Source organism: Australozyma saopauloensis, chromosome 2 (genome assembly GCF_035610405.1).
Source record: "Australozyma saopauloensis chromosome 2, complete sequence".
NCBI lineage: Eukaryota > Fungi > Ascomycota > Pichiomycetes > Serinales > Metschnikowiaceae > Australozyma > Australozyma saopauloensis.
In genome coordinates, this window is record NC_086132.1 from 1,812,613 (window position 1) to 1,828,371 (window position 15,759).

The 15,759-nt window shown below is 42.7% G+C and overlaps 7 protein-coding genes across 7 annotated transcripts; 4 read left to right on the forward strand and 3 right to left on the reverse strand.

Moving 5' to 3' along the window:
- Window positions 1-359: 359 nt before the first annotated feature.
- Window positions 360-2,864, reverse strand: PUMCH_002024 (uncharacterized protein; the record flags this gene model as incomplete). Its single annotated transcript, XM_063021048.1, has 1 exon — window positions 360-2,864. The coding sequence occupies one exon, from the start codon at window positions 2,862-2,864 to the stop codon at window positions 360-362; it is 2,505 nt and encodes an 834-aa protein (XP_062877118.1).
- A 469-nt stretch (window positions 2,865-3,333) lies between these two features.
- Window positions 3,334-4,602, reverse strand: PUMCH_002025 (uncharacterized protein; the record flags this gene model as incomplete). Its single annotated transcript, XM_063021049.1, has 1 exon — window positions 3,334-4,602. One exon carries the CDS (start codon window positions 4,600-4,602, stop codon window positions 3,334-3,336), a length of 1,269 nt encoding a protein of 422 aa, XP_062877119.1.
- A 343-nt stretch (window positions 4,603-4,945) lies between these two features.
- Window positions 4,946-6,268, reverse strand: PUMCH_002026 (uncharacterized protein; the record flags this gene model as incomplete). The annotated part of the gene is made up of 1 exon (XM_063021050.1): window positions 4,946-6,268. The coding sequence occupies one exon, from the start codon at window positions 6,266-6,268 to the stop codon at window positions 4,946-4,948; it is 1,323 nt and encodes a 440-aa protein (XP_062877120.1).
- Window positions 6,269-6,807: 539 nt separating this feature from the next.
- PUMCH_002027 (uncharacterized protein) lies at window positions 6,808-7,911 on the forward strand (the record flags this gene model as incomplete). The annotated part of the gene is made up of 1 exon (XM_063021051.1): window positions 6,808-7,911. The coding sequence occupies one exon, from the start codon at window positions 6,808-6,810 to the stop codon at window positions 7,909-7,911; it is 1,104 nt and encodes a 367-aa protein (XP_062877121.1).
- A 329-nt stretch (window positions 7,912-8,240) lies between these two features.
- Window positions 8,241-9,932, forward strand: PUMCH_002028 (uncharacterized protein; the record flags this gene model as incomplete). Its single annotated transcript, XM_063021052.1, has 1 exon — window positions 8,241-9,932. The coding sequence occupies one exon, from the start codon at window positions 8,241-8,243 to the stop codon at window positions 9,930-9,932; it is 1,692 nt and encodes a 563-aa protein (XP_062877122.1).
- Window positions 9,933-10,241: 309 nt separating this feature from the next.
- PUMCH_002029 (uncharacterized protein) lies at window positions 10,242-11,384 on the forward strand (the record flags this gene model as incomplete). Its single annotated transcript, XM_063021053.1, has 1 exon — window positions 10,242-11,384. The coding sequence occupies one exon, from the start codon at window positions 10,242-10,244 to the stop codon at window positions 11,382-11,384; it is 1,143 nt and encodes a 380-aa protein (XP_062877123.1).
- Window positions 11,385-13,042: 1,658 nt separating this feature from the next.
- On the forward strand, window positions 13,043-15,424 carry PUMCH_002030 (uncharacterized protein; the record flags this gene model as incomplete). The annotated part of the gene is made up of 1 exon (XM_063021054.1): window positions 13,043-15,424. The coding sequence occupies one exon, from the start codon at window positions 13,043-13,045 to the stop codon at window positions 15,422-15,424; it is 2,382 nt and encodes a 793-aa protein (XP_062877124.1).
- Between the last annotated feature and the right edge of the window lie 335 nt (window positions 15,425-15,759).

A 15,759-nucleotide genomic window follows, 5' to 3' on the forward strand; every position in this document is an offset into this window, starting at 1 on the left:
TTGGATGGTTTCTAGGCCGGATCACTGAGTTATGTCTATGACTTAGTTACCCAGATGAGCGATGAGATAAATGACTAGTTGCAGCACTATCGCAAAAACCGGATTCAAATTCTACGAAGGTTGGATTTGGCCTAATCAATAATAATCAAATGTTTTATTCATAATAAATTTTTTTATGTTTCTTTAGCTCAATATCTAGGTAGATCCTTAACTTCATCTCAGTTCATCGACTCTCATACCATGGAACACCGACTAGCTCAACATATCATTTTTTTCATCGTAATTTATTAGAATGGCCCGACATGTTTATCTCAGACCCAATGCTATGAAAATACCACCGTAATATACAAGACATCCGTTTAGGCAGAGATCAAAAACTCGCCGTTGTTTGTTGTCACATTGGCGTATCTGAAGCGGCTGTTCTCCTCCTGCAAACTCTCCTTTTGCTCCTTCTGTTCCTTTTGCTGTTGCTGTTGCTGTTGCGTGGTCTGTTTTCTTCCGTGACCGTTGGCGCTTGTTTTCTCGTTCTTTTCGTTCAACAAACCAACCTTCTCGTTCATTATGATTGCCAACTCTTGCAACTTGCTTCTTTGTGGAGCATCAGTGGCGAAGTTGACGAAGTTCTCTTCCAACGAGCCTTGGAACTCGCCGGCAGCAAGCATTTTCTCGATGATAGACACGACTTCGGTGCTCTCGAGTTGGAATGCACTGGTCAATTTGTCGACAGACAACTTGGTGAAGATGGATTTGTATGCGAAAATGTAAGTTCTCAAAGCCTCAATCTGTAATTGTTTCTTCAACATCAGCAACAACAGCTCGCTGTCTGGAACCAAAGACCAAATCTTAATTGAAGCGACCAAGTCGTAAGCCTTGCTCCAGTTACCCTTTTGCAAGTATTTAGAAGCATAAATCAAATGGTCCTTGATAGACTCTGGAGGGCCAGTGAAGTATTGTTTGTCGTGGAAGTCTAACTTGCTCTTGAAAGACTTGATACCACCCTTACGCTTCGAATCCTTGGTAGAACTAGAAGCAGCAGCAGCCAAAGCAGGGATCTCGATCAACAAGGATGTTGTCATGAACACACACTCCAACAACTCCAAGTTGATGTGCATGTGGAAAGGCAACAACTTCTGCTTTTCGGCAGTGGTGGCTTGACTTGGGTATTTTCCAATGAAACCTTGACCCAACAATTCCTTAAGTCTCTGTGAGTTTGAAATTTCACTCAAAATTTGATGAGATTCTTCAATTTCTCCTTGCTTGAAAGCAGCCAATCCCAATTGAACCAAGGCACGGTTATACAAAATTTGTACGGAAGCGTCTGCCTGAGGAACATTCTGGTACAGCTTGGATTCCAAGAAGAGATCCTTAGCAGCCGTGTATTGGTTGTTGACAGCCAAATAGTACACGTAGCACAAAAGAGCGGGTTTGGTGTACACAGGGCTATCTCTGGCTCCCAAGAAGTTACTCAAAGCCTTAACAACATCATGAGGAGACTTGTCCTTGGTGATCAATCCTGACTCGCTAAGATTGATACCGGTCCACATGCCTTCCCAGGAAGCATCTTCGATAAGTTTGATCAATTGGTCAGGCTTGTAGTATATGTGGTCAATTCTCTTGAGAACCATTCTTGCCAACTGCTCACAAACACCACAGGTAGACTCAACGTAGATTTGAGCACGAATGATCAACTTGTAGAGAGCAGCCTCATCTCTCAATCTCTCGATATACTCAATAGAGTGAGGACTGGTGTTTTGAAGGTACTTGATGAACTCGTCGTCCAAACGCTCAACAATTGAGGACAAGGAACCCAAGATAACTCTAACACCTTGTTCGTTTGCCTCAGGCTCGATGTCGATATCATCAGTGGACTTACCGTTCTCGGAAACTTGGTATTTGTCAGCTTGTTGTTCCAAGAGCGCGAGGAAGTCGTTAACATCCTTCTCGTTGCTCTTCCAGAGCTCAACAGGCATGTATGATTGGTACGACAGAGCATCGAATCTAGCAGAGAGCAACATCTGGTAAACAGAAATGGTCTCAAATGTGTTTCCACCAGCTTTAGCGTCGACCAATAATTTTTCCAAGATAGACACTTGCTCGAACTTGTCGATGTTTTTCTTACCTCTGAACTCAACAATGGACTTCAAACCAGTGAACACAGGGCTCATGATACGAGCAGTACCACTGACAATACCGACAACAGCGTTCTTCTCATCTTGTTGATCAGCATCAACGACCTCGACAGGGATATCGGAGTCGAAAGCTTCAGGGTTGGTCTTGTACAAGTCCATGTAAGGCTGGAACTCCTTCGTCTGCTTCTTGACTCTTTGACGGATGTTGTTGAAAGCTCTGCTCTGTTCAGCAGGCAACTTCTTCTTCTCAGCAACAGCATCGTTGATGTTGTTGTCCAATTGGCCCAACAACTTGAAGAAAAAGTTAGGAATACCGAAGTTCTGCTGGTTGGCTCTAACCAACAATTTACTCAAACGATCGAACTCAACGAGAGCAGCACTCCAGTTCTCCAAGTTCATGGAATTGTAAATGGAGTCAACAGACTCTCTGATATCGTCCAACAACTTCTCCTTAGCAGATTTGACGACTTTACGGCCCTCATTGTCAGAGTCGGAGTCTGAGTCATGAGCGCCACCTTTCAAGAAGTCCTTCTTCAAGAAATAGGAAGGTCCGACACGGTCGTAGTCAGAGCCAGAGTCAGAATCTTCATCGTCTTCATCAGCGTTCTCGAATTCACTGTCAGTGGAGAACTCTTCACTAGAAGAAGAGAGTAATTCCTCCTCAGAGGTGCTCAACAAGTCTTCCTCCTCGGAAGACAGATCGGACGTGTAACCAGTAGCGAAAAACCTCGACATGATGGATTTCAGGTTGTAGGTTTGCGGGGTTTGAGTCCTGGGATTTGGTCTAGTAGGTTTTTACAACGAAAATTTTCGGGTGCGTGTATGTAGGCCACAAACTGGAAACTCGGTACTATGTACAGGAATGGATGGTCCCTTTGGAACACCAATACAATCACAACTGATACTAGGATCATACTTTTTTTTTCAGCTTCATTTTGAGCCGAGTTAATTAAGGTTTTTTTTATTTTTGATACTATCAGTTGTTCAGTTGTTCTCTTCTCTGCTACACGAAGGTACAGCCAATTGTAAAGATGAAAAAAAAAAATAAACGATGCAATAAAGTTCATTGTAAACAGTATAAACAGCTGCATACAAAATGTACCGTATTCATTTTATTTCTGGACTCAACTTGCGGGATATTACTTTGAAGAATAGGGTGTTGTCACAATTTAACTATACACTTTGCCTTTGGCCTTGCAATACTCTAATTGTCAACCGTGTACAGACGTACCTTCAGAAATCGGAAATCTTTCTCATTTTTCAAATGAAAGTCAACGATTTCGCCCTCACGATCCTCATGACCTGGCGTCTGCTTCCAGACCGCGTGGAAGTCAATCCATGATAACTTCGAATGATTTGGCGCGCCACCGAGATTTTTTATTTGGAAGCGATAGTGAAAATCGTAGTATGACACAGAGCCATTGTTCACCTCTATGTGCAACATGTCACCACCACACAATCCCCATGTGCCGTGAAATATTTTGTGAGGCTCTTCCGCAGGGTCAACATTTTGATTTTCTCTACTTTCAGTGTTTTTTAATAATCTTCTATGCTGGTTGTCTTTCAGAAACTGTGGAATTACTTTCGTAGGTTCCAATCGTGTGAGCGCCATGATACATTTTCCATGCGGGTAGAAACGTAGATACCTATAATATGTTATGGTGCGAACTGGATTGTTCCAGTTGGTAGAGAGCTCAGCTCTGCCACCTTCGCTATAGTAGTTGACCACACTTATGTAGCAGCCCAAATACTTGATGAAGGGTCGATTGCGTATCATTTTTTTCCATGATTGATCATACTGAGAGAGTAATTGAGCAGGATTCAAAGGAACTGGAAGAGGTTTCTTCGGATTTGCATTGTAATTCTCTTCGTAGCTTTGGGTTGGATATATCAAATAGCACAACTTTTTCCATACCTGCGATGAATAAAATGCATAAAATGCATGCTTTTTACATGAAATGCCAAAGTTGAACCATGCCTCAGGATCAATTTCTATCAAGAGCACCATTATACGAACCCAGAGCTCCTGGGGTAATTTCGTCAAGATCGAAACCGGTTCGACATCTGGATATTCATCGTGGTTGTCAATGCCGAGGTTTGCAAACTTAATTGCAACATGCTCATCATCGTAGTGATCGGGATTGCTGGGATCAGGGGCGTGTGGTACGTCAACCGCAAACGAAGCTAGAAGAGTATCTACGTCTATGGCTTTGAGTTTTGCAGGATCGACTTTTCGCCCGAAATTCTTACCATGTGCTTTAACAAGTTTTGCATGAGTAGTGGGTAGTTTCTGTTCGCGATAGACCTTATCAATTTGTGGATTGAGTTTAAACGCTTGTCGATAATAAGTCACGGCCTCTGACATAAGTCCATGCTGCTCTTTTTCTGTTGCCTTGTCAAAGAGACGAAGAGCTTCTGCATGTTTATCATTTGGTTCCTCAATGGGCTTTTTAAGTAGCACTGAGCCCTCCATAGTATGTATCGGGTATCAACCACTACGATTAAGTGGAGTGGTGATAAGAGTGGATTTGTAAGTGAGCGAGAAAAAGAACAATGGCAAAAAGGAAATAAAATGAATAGAAAATGGAAATTCTTGGGATAAATATTGACTTGAGATACTTTCATGCATAAAACTCACTTATTGATCCATTTCTTACAGTGAAGCCTAGAAACAAGTCAACCTTGCCGATACACATTTCTTCGACTGTGCCTGCTCTTTAAAGTTTCACCGTGTTGTTTTCTTGACAAATGTAGCTCTTCTTATTGTGAAGTTTTGCGTTTTACCACCATTACATTTACTATATCAATCTTAGTATCTAGAATAAGACAACACCCATTCCGCTTCCCTCGGTATCGACCTCTTTGGTAGTAGCATTAATTCCTCCAGACATGCGCTTGACTTTGTAATTGAACAAGTAATAGTTCAACATACCATCGCCCAAACCGAACTTGGCATCCTTGATGAACAATGAATTATCTTGACAGGTCAATGCGTTGAAGACATCAACACCAAATTCCTTGGCGGTGACCATTGCATCATTCACGAGATTGACTAATCTTTTCTGGTACACATCGCGTTCTCCAAGGGCGCTGTCAGTTGCGTAATAGTAGAGGTAAGCGACTCCCAACTCATCGTGTTTACTGTTTTCCAAGACAGTGAATGGAAGAAGATAATATGAAAAGAAGTCTGTGATTTTACCATTTTTGTCTTCCACAACGTAACTTTTAATAACAGAAGCGCGCTCCTCTCCACCCAAAAACCAATGTTTCATTTCATCCAACGTGAAGGTCTGCACCAATTCAAATTTTTTCATGAAAATGGTTAGAAGCGATTGCACCTCCTCCAAATCTTTCTCCTCCAACTGTCTGAGACCTGGTGTCTTGGTCGAGTTTGGAAGAGCGTACTTGGCCACCATTGCAGCCTTTGTCTGATCGCTTGGAAGATGAGAGAAACCAACATCATGAAGCTTAGACCAGTTAAGAGGACGGTGAGTATATCTACATGTGGTGACCGGAGAAGGAAGCACGATACCCGCGGTGTACATGGCTTGCCAGATATTTTCCCTGTTGACTCTGCGAGTAATCTCTTGAATCAAAACGGGCGCCAAACGCTTGCTTCTCAATTTCTTGTGAATACATAAGAAGTTGATTTCGACGGAGGGGATTTCGTTACCGGTGATTTGCAACTTCAAGTTGGCTGGAACAGCAGCGATAAAGGCTACCAATTTCTTCGAGCTACGCACACGCACACCGACGTGCCAGTCTTTCTTCCAACCGGGAGGCTTTAATGCCCAACGGAAAAATTCGTGCGAGTATTTGAAACGGAAGGTAGCGTCTTGATCCTCGACGTAGTGCTGGTACAACAACTCGTATACCTCATCCAACTCGCTCTTTGAGTCGACATCAATTGTGGACCATTCGAACTCACTCAAAAGAGGCAAAGGCTCGGCAGGAATATCTTTGGGGGTCTTTGAGCTATCGATCGGTCCCTCAGTGTTATACTCCACAACATCATCGAACTTGGGAACCGGCTGGGTCTTCCAGAACTTGTAATCGTTCATTTCTTTTTGCTGGGCTTCATTGAGAACTTCGCCTAGGGAAATGAGCTTCAAAAGCTCTTCGATCAGTTTTGGAGGCATTGAGAAAGTGACTACGGAAGAACGATAGAAAGATTGTGATCTCAGGGAATGAAAATTCTCGAATCTATGCGGAGGAGATCAAACGCCAAAAACGATACAGTGAAGCGAAAAGCTGTGTCAGTCTTTAAATGCTGACCACACACGATTACGGAGGGAAGATTTTCGGTCGTGTGTAATGAAAATAAGGCTAGGTACATGTGATGAATCAAGAAAATTGGTCTCGAAATAGAATATTTTGCGACTAAATTGCTTTCGGGCTACAAAAATGAAATTCAATTGAATTAATTGAAAAATTCAGATACTTGTGTTGGGCAGATTTGTCACAGGGATGCCCAACGTCCTTCTGTCAACATAATCTTGAGGGATTGATCTGAATTGGATGTACGATGGGCAAAAGAAAAAAGAACAAAACTTAAGTAAATTAAAGAAAAATTATAAGACTCTGTTATGGGAATGGGGGACAAACATGATGTTGTGGCTATTTTTGCAAGCCATGCAGCTCAAGCGTAGATGAACTGTTCTTCAGAACACCGTCTCTAATGGTGCTTAATAAATCAAAATGGGACCACAAGGCTAAGATCCAGTATCTCAAAAAGCACGGACTAACGCGGCCGAAACAAAAAGCAGAGATCACTCCGAAGTGGTCCTCAAAGAAATCTAGCAAGAAGTCCACTATAACATTAGATTCGGACTCTGAATGGGATTCGGAAGATGAAGATTTGATCAATCACTTCTTTCCTGAACTATCCCCTCAAGAGCTACCCGAGGATTACAAACGGAAGCTCAAACAGCAGATTCACAATGCATTGGCTGCCAGAGAAGGTGCCGACACTGAGGATGAAGGCAAAGGAGGCAAAGATTCCCAGTATGAGGAAAATGATGGCATCTATCTTGGAACAAGGCCCGTAGATGTTGCCGATGGAGACGAGTCAGATCAAGGAAGCTTTGAGGATGAAGACGAATTCGAGTTCGAGATCCCTGACTTAGAGGCAAAGTTGAGTGATTTCCTAATACTGAGCAAACCTCACAAATCCAGAAAACTCTTGAAGAACAAAATGCTGGACAACTTTTTGGAAGAGTATGGAATTGAGAGTCTTCAAAGCACTGTAAAGAACGTGGACTATAATGATGTGCTGAAGCTGAAAGTGAAAGATTTCGAGGAGCTCGATCCGTCAAAACTCAATGGTTTCAGGATCGGCGACTCGCTTAATAAGCCAAAAGCGAGTAGTGTGCGTATCTTAAGTAAAGCTGAGCAACAAGAGCACAAGGATAGGGAGGAAAAGAGAGAGCATGCTAGGTTCTACAATCAGATCAAATCTACGTTTGGACAACAACCGGAGAAAGCAAATGCTAGAATTCTTGAGATCAACAATTTGAATGAAAATGATGAAGCACAATTGGAACTGTTGAATATGAGAATCAACAGAAACGGTCAAATGGCGAGTGCCGGGAACGAAGATGACTTGGATGATTTGCTCGGTCTCTCGAAGGACGAATCCTCTATACCACGGCAGACGGATTTGGATACGCTAATGCTGCAATCCAGAAGTGCTGGCAAGAGTTCAACACAGCCCACCATCAAAAAAGTTCAACCGAAGAGTTTGGGCCTGGACGCCCTTCTTGACGACCTTTTGGGCATCTAAACATATTCATCAGCTAAGAGTAGGAAAATTCAAACGATAACCAACACAGATTATATACCTGAGAAGGTTCGTTTTTGTGCATTGAAGATAAGGTGTTGCTTGTGAAGTGACAAGCTCGAGTCCCCTCCAAAATTGATCGATTACGTAGAAGCAAAAAATCATACATAAATTTTTATTAAAAGACAATCGGCCAAAACTTTGACAAGCATTTATAGAGGAATGCTTTAACCGATATTCCTTTACGGACTTGGCTGCAAAAAGTGCCTGCACATACCACTGATACTTGAGGTTTTCCCCATCGCGATGCCCTTTCACAGATCAAATTAGACATGATTTCCTCGACATGTTGGGTTCCAAGAGGCTTTGCCTCCGAATTTCCAGAGCAGTATGAATTGGACGATGCTGAAATGGAGCGTATCAACAAGATGGCCCAACTCGAATTGGCAGATGCCAAAGAAAACTTGGCTGAGGCAGAGAAGGAGCAGAAACAGTCTCTCCAAACCGAAGCCGAGGTCGATGACGAGTTGAAGGAGTATGATTTGGAAAACTACGATGATGACACTAAGAGCGGTACTTCGGTTTCCTTCATTCCCGGCCTTGCAAACACTGACGCCGAGTTCCAAGAAGGTGAAGAGGGTGCAAACTACCTCTCCTTGCCAAACGAAAGAGACATGCAAGAAGAGAAAGAGGAGCTCCAAATCTATCCTACCGACAATTTGCTTTTGGCCACAAGAACTGAAGATGATGTCCTGTACTTGGATGTGTACGTCTATGATGATGGTGCTGGTGCCCCAGATGGCGCTGAGGAAGAAGAGGGAGATAAGTTGGACGAGGATGTTGCCAGAGGTATGACCAGAGATTCCAATCTTTATGTTCACCACGACTTAATGTTGCCATCGTTCCCATTGTGTGTCGAGTGGATTAACTTCCGTCCTGGAAGCTCAGTTTCCGACACCAACGAGAACATCGGTAACTTTGCCGCTATCGGTACCTTTGATCCACAAATCGAGGTCTGGAATTTGGATTGTCTTGATAAGGCATTTCCAGATTTGATTCTCGGAGAACCTCAACAAAACTCATTCGCATCTGTTTCTTCCAAGAAGAAGAAGAAGAGTAAGGAGAAGAAGCACATCACAACCCACCACACAGACGCAGTCTTATCGTTGGCACACAACAGAACACACAGAAACATATTAGCATCTACATCCGCCGACACCACAGTCAAGCTTTGGGATTTGTCTAACGGCAGTGCCGTCAGATCCTTCGCTGACATTCACAAGGGCAAAATTGTCTCTTCATCTCAGTGGCATCAGCTGGAGGACTCCATTTTATTGACGGGTGGCTACAACGGAGCCTGCGCCATCACTGATGTGAGAATTTCAGACTCCAACGAAACGAGCAAGTCTTATTTTGTTGGTTCTGGCCAAGAAGTTGAGACCGTTAGATGGGGAAGTCAACCAGAGCTCTTCTACTGTGGTACTGACAACGGAAATGTATACTGTTTCGATATTCGTAACCAAGACAAACCACTTTGGACCCTTCACGCTCACGACGCCGGTATCTCCTCCTTGGATATCAATGTTAATATCCCTGGTATGATTATTACGTCTGCCATGACCGAGAAAGTGGTCAAATTGTGGAAATGTTCTGGAAACAGTGGTCCATCTATGGTGTTGTCGCGTGATTTCGGTGTTGGCAACATTCTTTCTGCTGGTTTTGCTACTGACCATGAGGTTGCCGGTTGTATGTCTATCGGTGGTGCTTCTGGCTCCGTAAAAATGTGGGATGTTCTCAGTAACCGCTCTGTCAGATCTTCTTTCAGAGAGGAGTTGGCTCAGCTACAGAAAACCGCCAGAGAAAAAGCTCAGGCCATCGGCCGTGCTTCCAGAATTGCCAGAAAGTATCAAACTGATGTCTCAGAATCTGTTATGACTGTTGAGGCTGGCAGCTTGGAAGATGAGTCTGACGAGGAAGAAGGCGAAGGCGACGATGCTGACGACAACGAAGAAATGGAGGACTAGAGGTTTCGCAACATTCATTTAATAGAAATTTTCTTTGGATTTAATACAGGAAAATCAATGTACACTTTACCAGAATTCAAGTGGATTCATCTGCCAAGCTAAATCAAATTCAACCAAAACGAAAAAGTCGTAGCACCAAAATCATTTGCGAAACGAGAGTAAGAACGCACTGGAACTAATCGACTTTTAATTTTTTTCAACCCCTTTGTGAATTTCATGCAACCTAAATTTGGCCTTGCGAATTCTTTATCTCCCTCCATATTAAACCGCACTCCACACCAACACTAATCGACAAGGCTTATCCACAATATGCCACGCTTGGAAGAATGGGAAATCAAAAAATATTGGGAGATCTTCCAGGGCTTGAAGCCTGATAATAACAAACTCACGGGCGAAAAAGTCTCTCCAGTTTTGAAGAATTCCCGTTTAAAAGAGGATCAACTCTCGAAGGTATGGGAATTAGCCGATATTGACGCAGATGGCAACTTGGACTTCGAGGAGTTCTGCATTACTATGCGTCTCATCTTTGACTTGGTCAATGGCAAAATGGAAGAGGTGCCGGCCGAATTGCCAGGTTGGTTGATTCCACTGTCGAAAGCACATTTAATCCAAGCAAACAAGGCTGTGGCCAGCGGCTCCAATTCCGGAGGCATGGCCTACTCCAGTGACGAAGATGACCAACTTTCTGATGATTTCGATTGGTATATCTCCCCAACGGATAGATCTACGTATGAGGCTATCTACGAGTCCAACTGTGACACATATGGCCGCGTTCGCTACGACCTGCTTAATGGCCTTTATGAGACACTCAAAAATGTTCCCAAGGCAGAAATATCTTCAGCATGGAACCTTGTGAATCCAAAATCGTTTGAGACCATCGACAAGGATCAAGTGTTGGTGTTACTCCACATTCTCAACCAGAGAGAAAATGGCAAGAGAATCCCGCGTGGTGTTCCGGCATCTTTACGTGCAACTTTCTCAAAAGAAGTCCCTAAATATGACATCAGCTCATCATCGAATATTAAGACACAGCCTGAACCTCGCGCGGATGACAAGAAAGCATTTGGCACCAATTACCTCAACAAGATAGGCAGAAGTCAACTGTCCGAAAAGGGCACAGATTTTTCTCAAACTGAGGGTACTGACTGGGAGGAGGTACGCTTACGTCGAGAATTGGCGAATTTAGAGGAGCTTTTAGACAAAGCGCAGAAAGAAAAGGACAACGTCAACTCCTCAGACACACCGATCATTAAGCATGAATTTGAGCAGCTACTCAAATACAAACAGGAAAAATTAGACACAGCTAAGCGTGCCAATACGGGCTCAAAAGATTTAAGCGACGTCCAAAGCGATATCGACTTGATTTCTTCTCAGGTGAAGTCTTTACAAGGATATCTCGAAGGACGTGAACAAGAATTGGCCCAATTGAAGAGCCAGCTTAGCAACCACTGAACGAAAACATGATTTTAACTCAAATTAAATGTACATTGATTCAAGGAGAGATGAACTTCTCGTGGGAGTCTGTTCTGCACTGAGTTGGAAATGACACTAGGAAGACTACAATAGCTCGAATTTTGAGTTCGTCCAGCGTTGACAATAACAACATTGTTATGCCAATTGACTGGAGAGTGGTTCGGAAAGAGATAATCTTATACAATCTTTGAATTTAAATACACATTCTATGTATGTATACATGGTCCAGTTGCGACAATCGTACTTTTCTTCTGTCGCAAAACCTCTGTTTTCTCAATTTAGTATGAATATGCAGCGGAACCCCTTATTTCTTCTCCTCCTCGGTAGGCTCAGGCTCAGGGGTAGGAAGCTTGAACGACTCAGGGGTGAAGTCCACACCATCACCAACTTGTTCCCAAACAGAGGAGCCAACAGTGAAGTTTCTCCATGCCTGGGTGAGCTCCAATGGCTCGTAAACAACTCTCTTCTTCTCCTCGTCATAACGGACCTCGGTGTAACCGGTGGTTGGGAAATCCTTTCTCAATGGATGTCCCTCAAAACCATAGTCAGTCATAATTCTACGCAAGTCTGGGTGGCCCTCAAAGAAAACACCAAACATATCATATGTCTCTCTTTCGTACCAGTTTGCACCTTGGTATATTGGGACCACGGATGGCACAGAAGAAGTTTCGGAAGCATAGGTCTTCACTCTGATTCTAGAGTTGTGACGGACACTCAACAAGTTGTACACAACATCGAAACGGTTGGCTCTGCTTGGGTAGTCAGCTGCAGTAACATCCATACAACTCTTAAACTGAGCAGGTGTGTGGTTTTTCAAGTAAAGCATCACTGGTCTGACGGCGGTGGGAGCCACGTATATCGTCAACTCGTCCTTCCAAACAGAAAACTGTTGGATGTATTTGGGCAAACAAGACATGATGTAACGGCCAAACTTGTGCAACTCTTCCGAAACCTCGGCATATTTTTCGGCTGGGTTGACGAGTGGAACCTCTTGTGGACCAAGTTCCTTTCTTGGAAGGTTGTTCAAGTCAGGAAGCTCTTCATTGCGCAAAAAAGCAGAGGCCGAGAGTGCTCTTTGTGGCAAACACGACAAACGAGAGCCCACGATAGCGACCGATCTGGCGGTTCTGGCAGTTCTGGCAAACATGTGGTTGAAGTGTAAAGTTGGAGGAGTGCAGGGATGTAATGGTGAGGATGTCATTGGCCAGGGACGAAAAAGGTGGAGTAGAAAAAGAGATAAGGGTCGGGGGTGCAGCTACAAAATTAAAGCTCAAAGAATATTTGATCCAAAGGTATCCTCATTTTTTTTTCACCCTCTGTTGTAGTTCTAAGATTGGGTTCCATCTCTTAATTGAATGTTGTAGATCTATTTGAATTTGAAGTGAAAATTTCATCAATAATTGTTTGGCCAGCACCTGAAAATTTCATTAACTCTTCATCTATTCTAGTAGTTGATTTTGCATTCATCGATTGGGCCAAGCTCAGTTTTAGAGAGTAAGGTGAAGTTCTGCTGACAGATAGGCAAAATTCATAAAGGAACTAAGACCAGAACGATCGAGGAATTGTAAACAACTCGAGGCAAAAAAGCATCGAGTCAAACAGTTTTGTTTGAGCACTTAGATGTCAAGATTGTGGACATGTATGTTTCTAGAGGGCTCATCCATACTCTGGCGTTCACTTTCAATCTTTTGGATTTTATTATCTTATTGATAAAAAAGTGTCATACTATGGGTGTTTTAGGTCCCGTGCCAGGACTGTTCTCATCCTCGGCTGCTTGTCGTCTATTGTCTCACTTTGGATCTACACGAATACGGAACATGCCAAAATTCACCCAAAGGCACTCTGCGATAAGTCGATTTTATCACTATATGAGTCAGAAAGTACCTCGTCCTCGGCGTTCCTATTCGTGTGGGCCATGTCAAAGGTTCAAAATGAGATGTGACCTTGCCAAACCTTGTGGATCATGTCTGAGCTTACGAAGATCACGCGAATGCCTACAAAATCCCCCAAATCCTCCGACAGAAGAGGAAAAGGTATTAATACAACAACGCAAGCTGAGAAATAGGCGCAAGAAAGATAAAGAGTCTAAAAGAGTTCAGTTTGCGAGGATTGACGAAGGTCCAGAGAAGAAGATTGTACACTCAGAAAAGATCCAACCAACTGTCTGTTATGTCGATTGTACTGCCGAGAGTTGCGCTGTTTCGGTGAAGACCAATTCGATCTGGAAGCTTTCTTTCGCTAATCGCAGTACAATCCCAAATGATTCTTGCAGCAAACTAAAAACCAACGAAAAGCGTGGCGTTGAATACTTTCAAGCTTGCGATGATGAACTACAAGAAAAATTCTATTTGTTCACTCAAAGTCAATCACGCACGGCTGAAATGATGGGACAACTACTAACCCAATCAGAAATATCTCAACTTTTTACTCAATTTTCTCAAAGAAATGCATTTACAGCTACAAAACTCATAAATCCTGATAAGCTCTTGTCAATGTTTTTGAAATTTGCTTCATTTTGTTCAAGGGTGTCACCATTGCATAATCAGTGGTATATTAACAAAACTCTGATCAGGTACTTAAGTTTTGCTACCTTGATAATCAGTCAAAGTCTAATTTTGGATGGGTTACGTGACTCTGGGATGCAATGGTTAGAATTTTCTCTTGACTTAGCGAGAGACTATTTTGTCGAGGCTGATCTAAATGAGCTAATAACTAAAGGAATTTGGCTACACTTGGCAAAGCCATCCTATATCATGAATAACCAAATTTCCAAATTTATCCAAGAACTCAAAAAATTTGAGGCCTTAGTATGCAATCGCCACGCCCTCGTGCCATTCGAAGATTCGCTGAAGAGTATTGGGGAGGGAGGAGAAGATCATAGAATGGTCAGCAAGCTTTGGATGTCATACAAAATCGCAGAAACTGAGATATCTGAATTGGGCTGCAAGCAGATGTTTCGTCCTCTCCAAAATGCATTCTCGCTGTTTTCTAAGCTAGCAGAGACCTTTGACATCTCTCAACTTGATCAGACGCCCTACTCACGCTTATTTGTGACAATATTTATCTGCAGCAGATACTTCAACAGATTTGACAATCACCCTACTCGCACAAAATTCATTTATTCCTATCTTCTGTTGTATCAGGAAGTTAGCGAGCTCGACTGGGTAGTTTCGCAGAATTTGATCCAAAGGTCAGCCCAAGAAGATTTCGAGGAACAGTTACTAAGTGAAACTGGGAGACGAGCCATGAATCTGTTCATGCTCAAACATTTCTTTACTCGTTTATTACTGGTCGTGAAATTAGAGCAAGGATATTTTCCGAGTTTGAGGTTTGCCCAATACGTTACAAACTTAATGTGTGTTTTCAACTGGGCATTTCACATTGCTGATAAAGTTGGCATGTGTTTGGAACAGGTTTTTCAAATGCTTATGGAGAAGGCTTATTTCATTGATGTGATGCTGTTGTATCTCTGCTGTGGCTTTCAAACCATTTTCATATGCCTCATGGGTCAATTTTGTGCATCTTCACCAAGAACTTTGACGATCGATTTAAATTATCTTTGTGACGCAGTTGAAAAGTCATGGACTAAATCATTTAATGCATTGAAGAATTTGAAATACGTCAATGTCCGAATAATATCAGTTATAACCACGGTGGTTGAGGATTTAAGGAGTTGCACATGGCAAGAAACAACAGCAAAATCAACGTTCGATGAATTTTATGAAAGTCTACAACTCAAAATCAAATCAGAAAATTGGAAGGCAATGGTAATGATTTGGTTCGGTTCCTCTCAAGTATGTAGGACCCATTTCCATCAGCTTTGGCGTCTCGGAGCTTTCATAGAAGAAAACGGGAGCAAAAAATTCATGATAACAAAAACCTTTGCTATAGATACGAGTTTTTTCAAGCAATACGAGAGGCTGCTTGAGCCATTCCGATTTTCGAAGGAACTCCTAGACTCGTATATGAGGGACGTCGTTTACCCAAACCAAGGAGTGGAGCAAACGAGGGAGAAGTAGTCACGGGAGGCCAATTTGCTCCCAGTTGAAGTAATAATTGGCATCTGTTTCGAAATTCATCTTAAAAATACTTACGTTGTCAGGATATGGGAAGACATTCTGAACTTAGGTTAGCACATAGTTCATGAGAAACCAGGAATAAATTTTGAACTTTTCCTTTCTTTCCGAAAACCATTCCAGCCTGCTTGTGTCAAAGGTAAACAAAAATTTTATTATCGCATTCCCAAAAACATGAATTAGACTTCCCCTAGATTTGCCCCGAGGCTATGCATTAAGCAGGAATTACGTAACCACACCCATAGTTGACACAGTCCCGCACCCGTGCATCTGGCCCT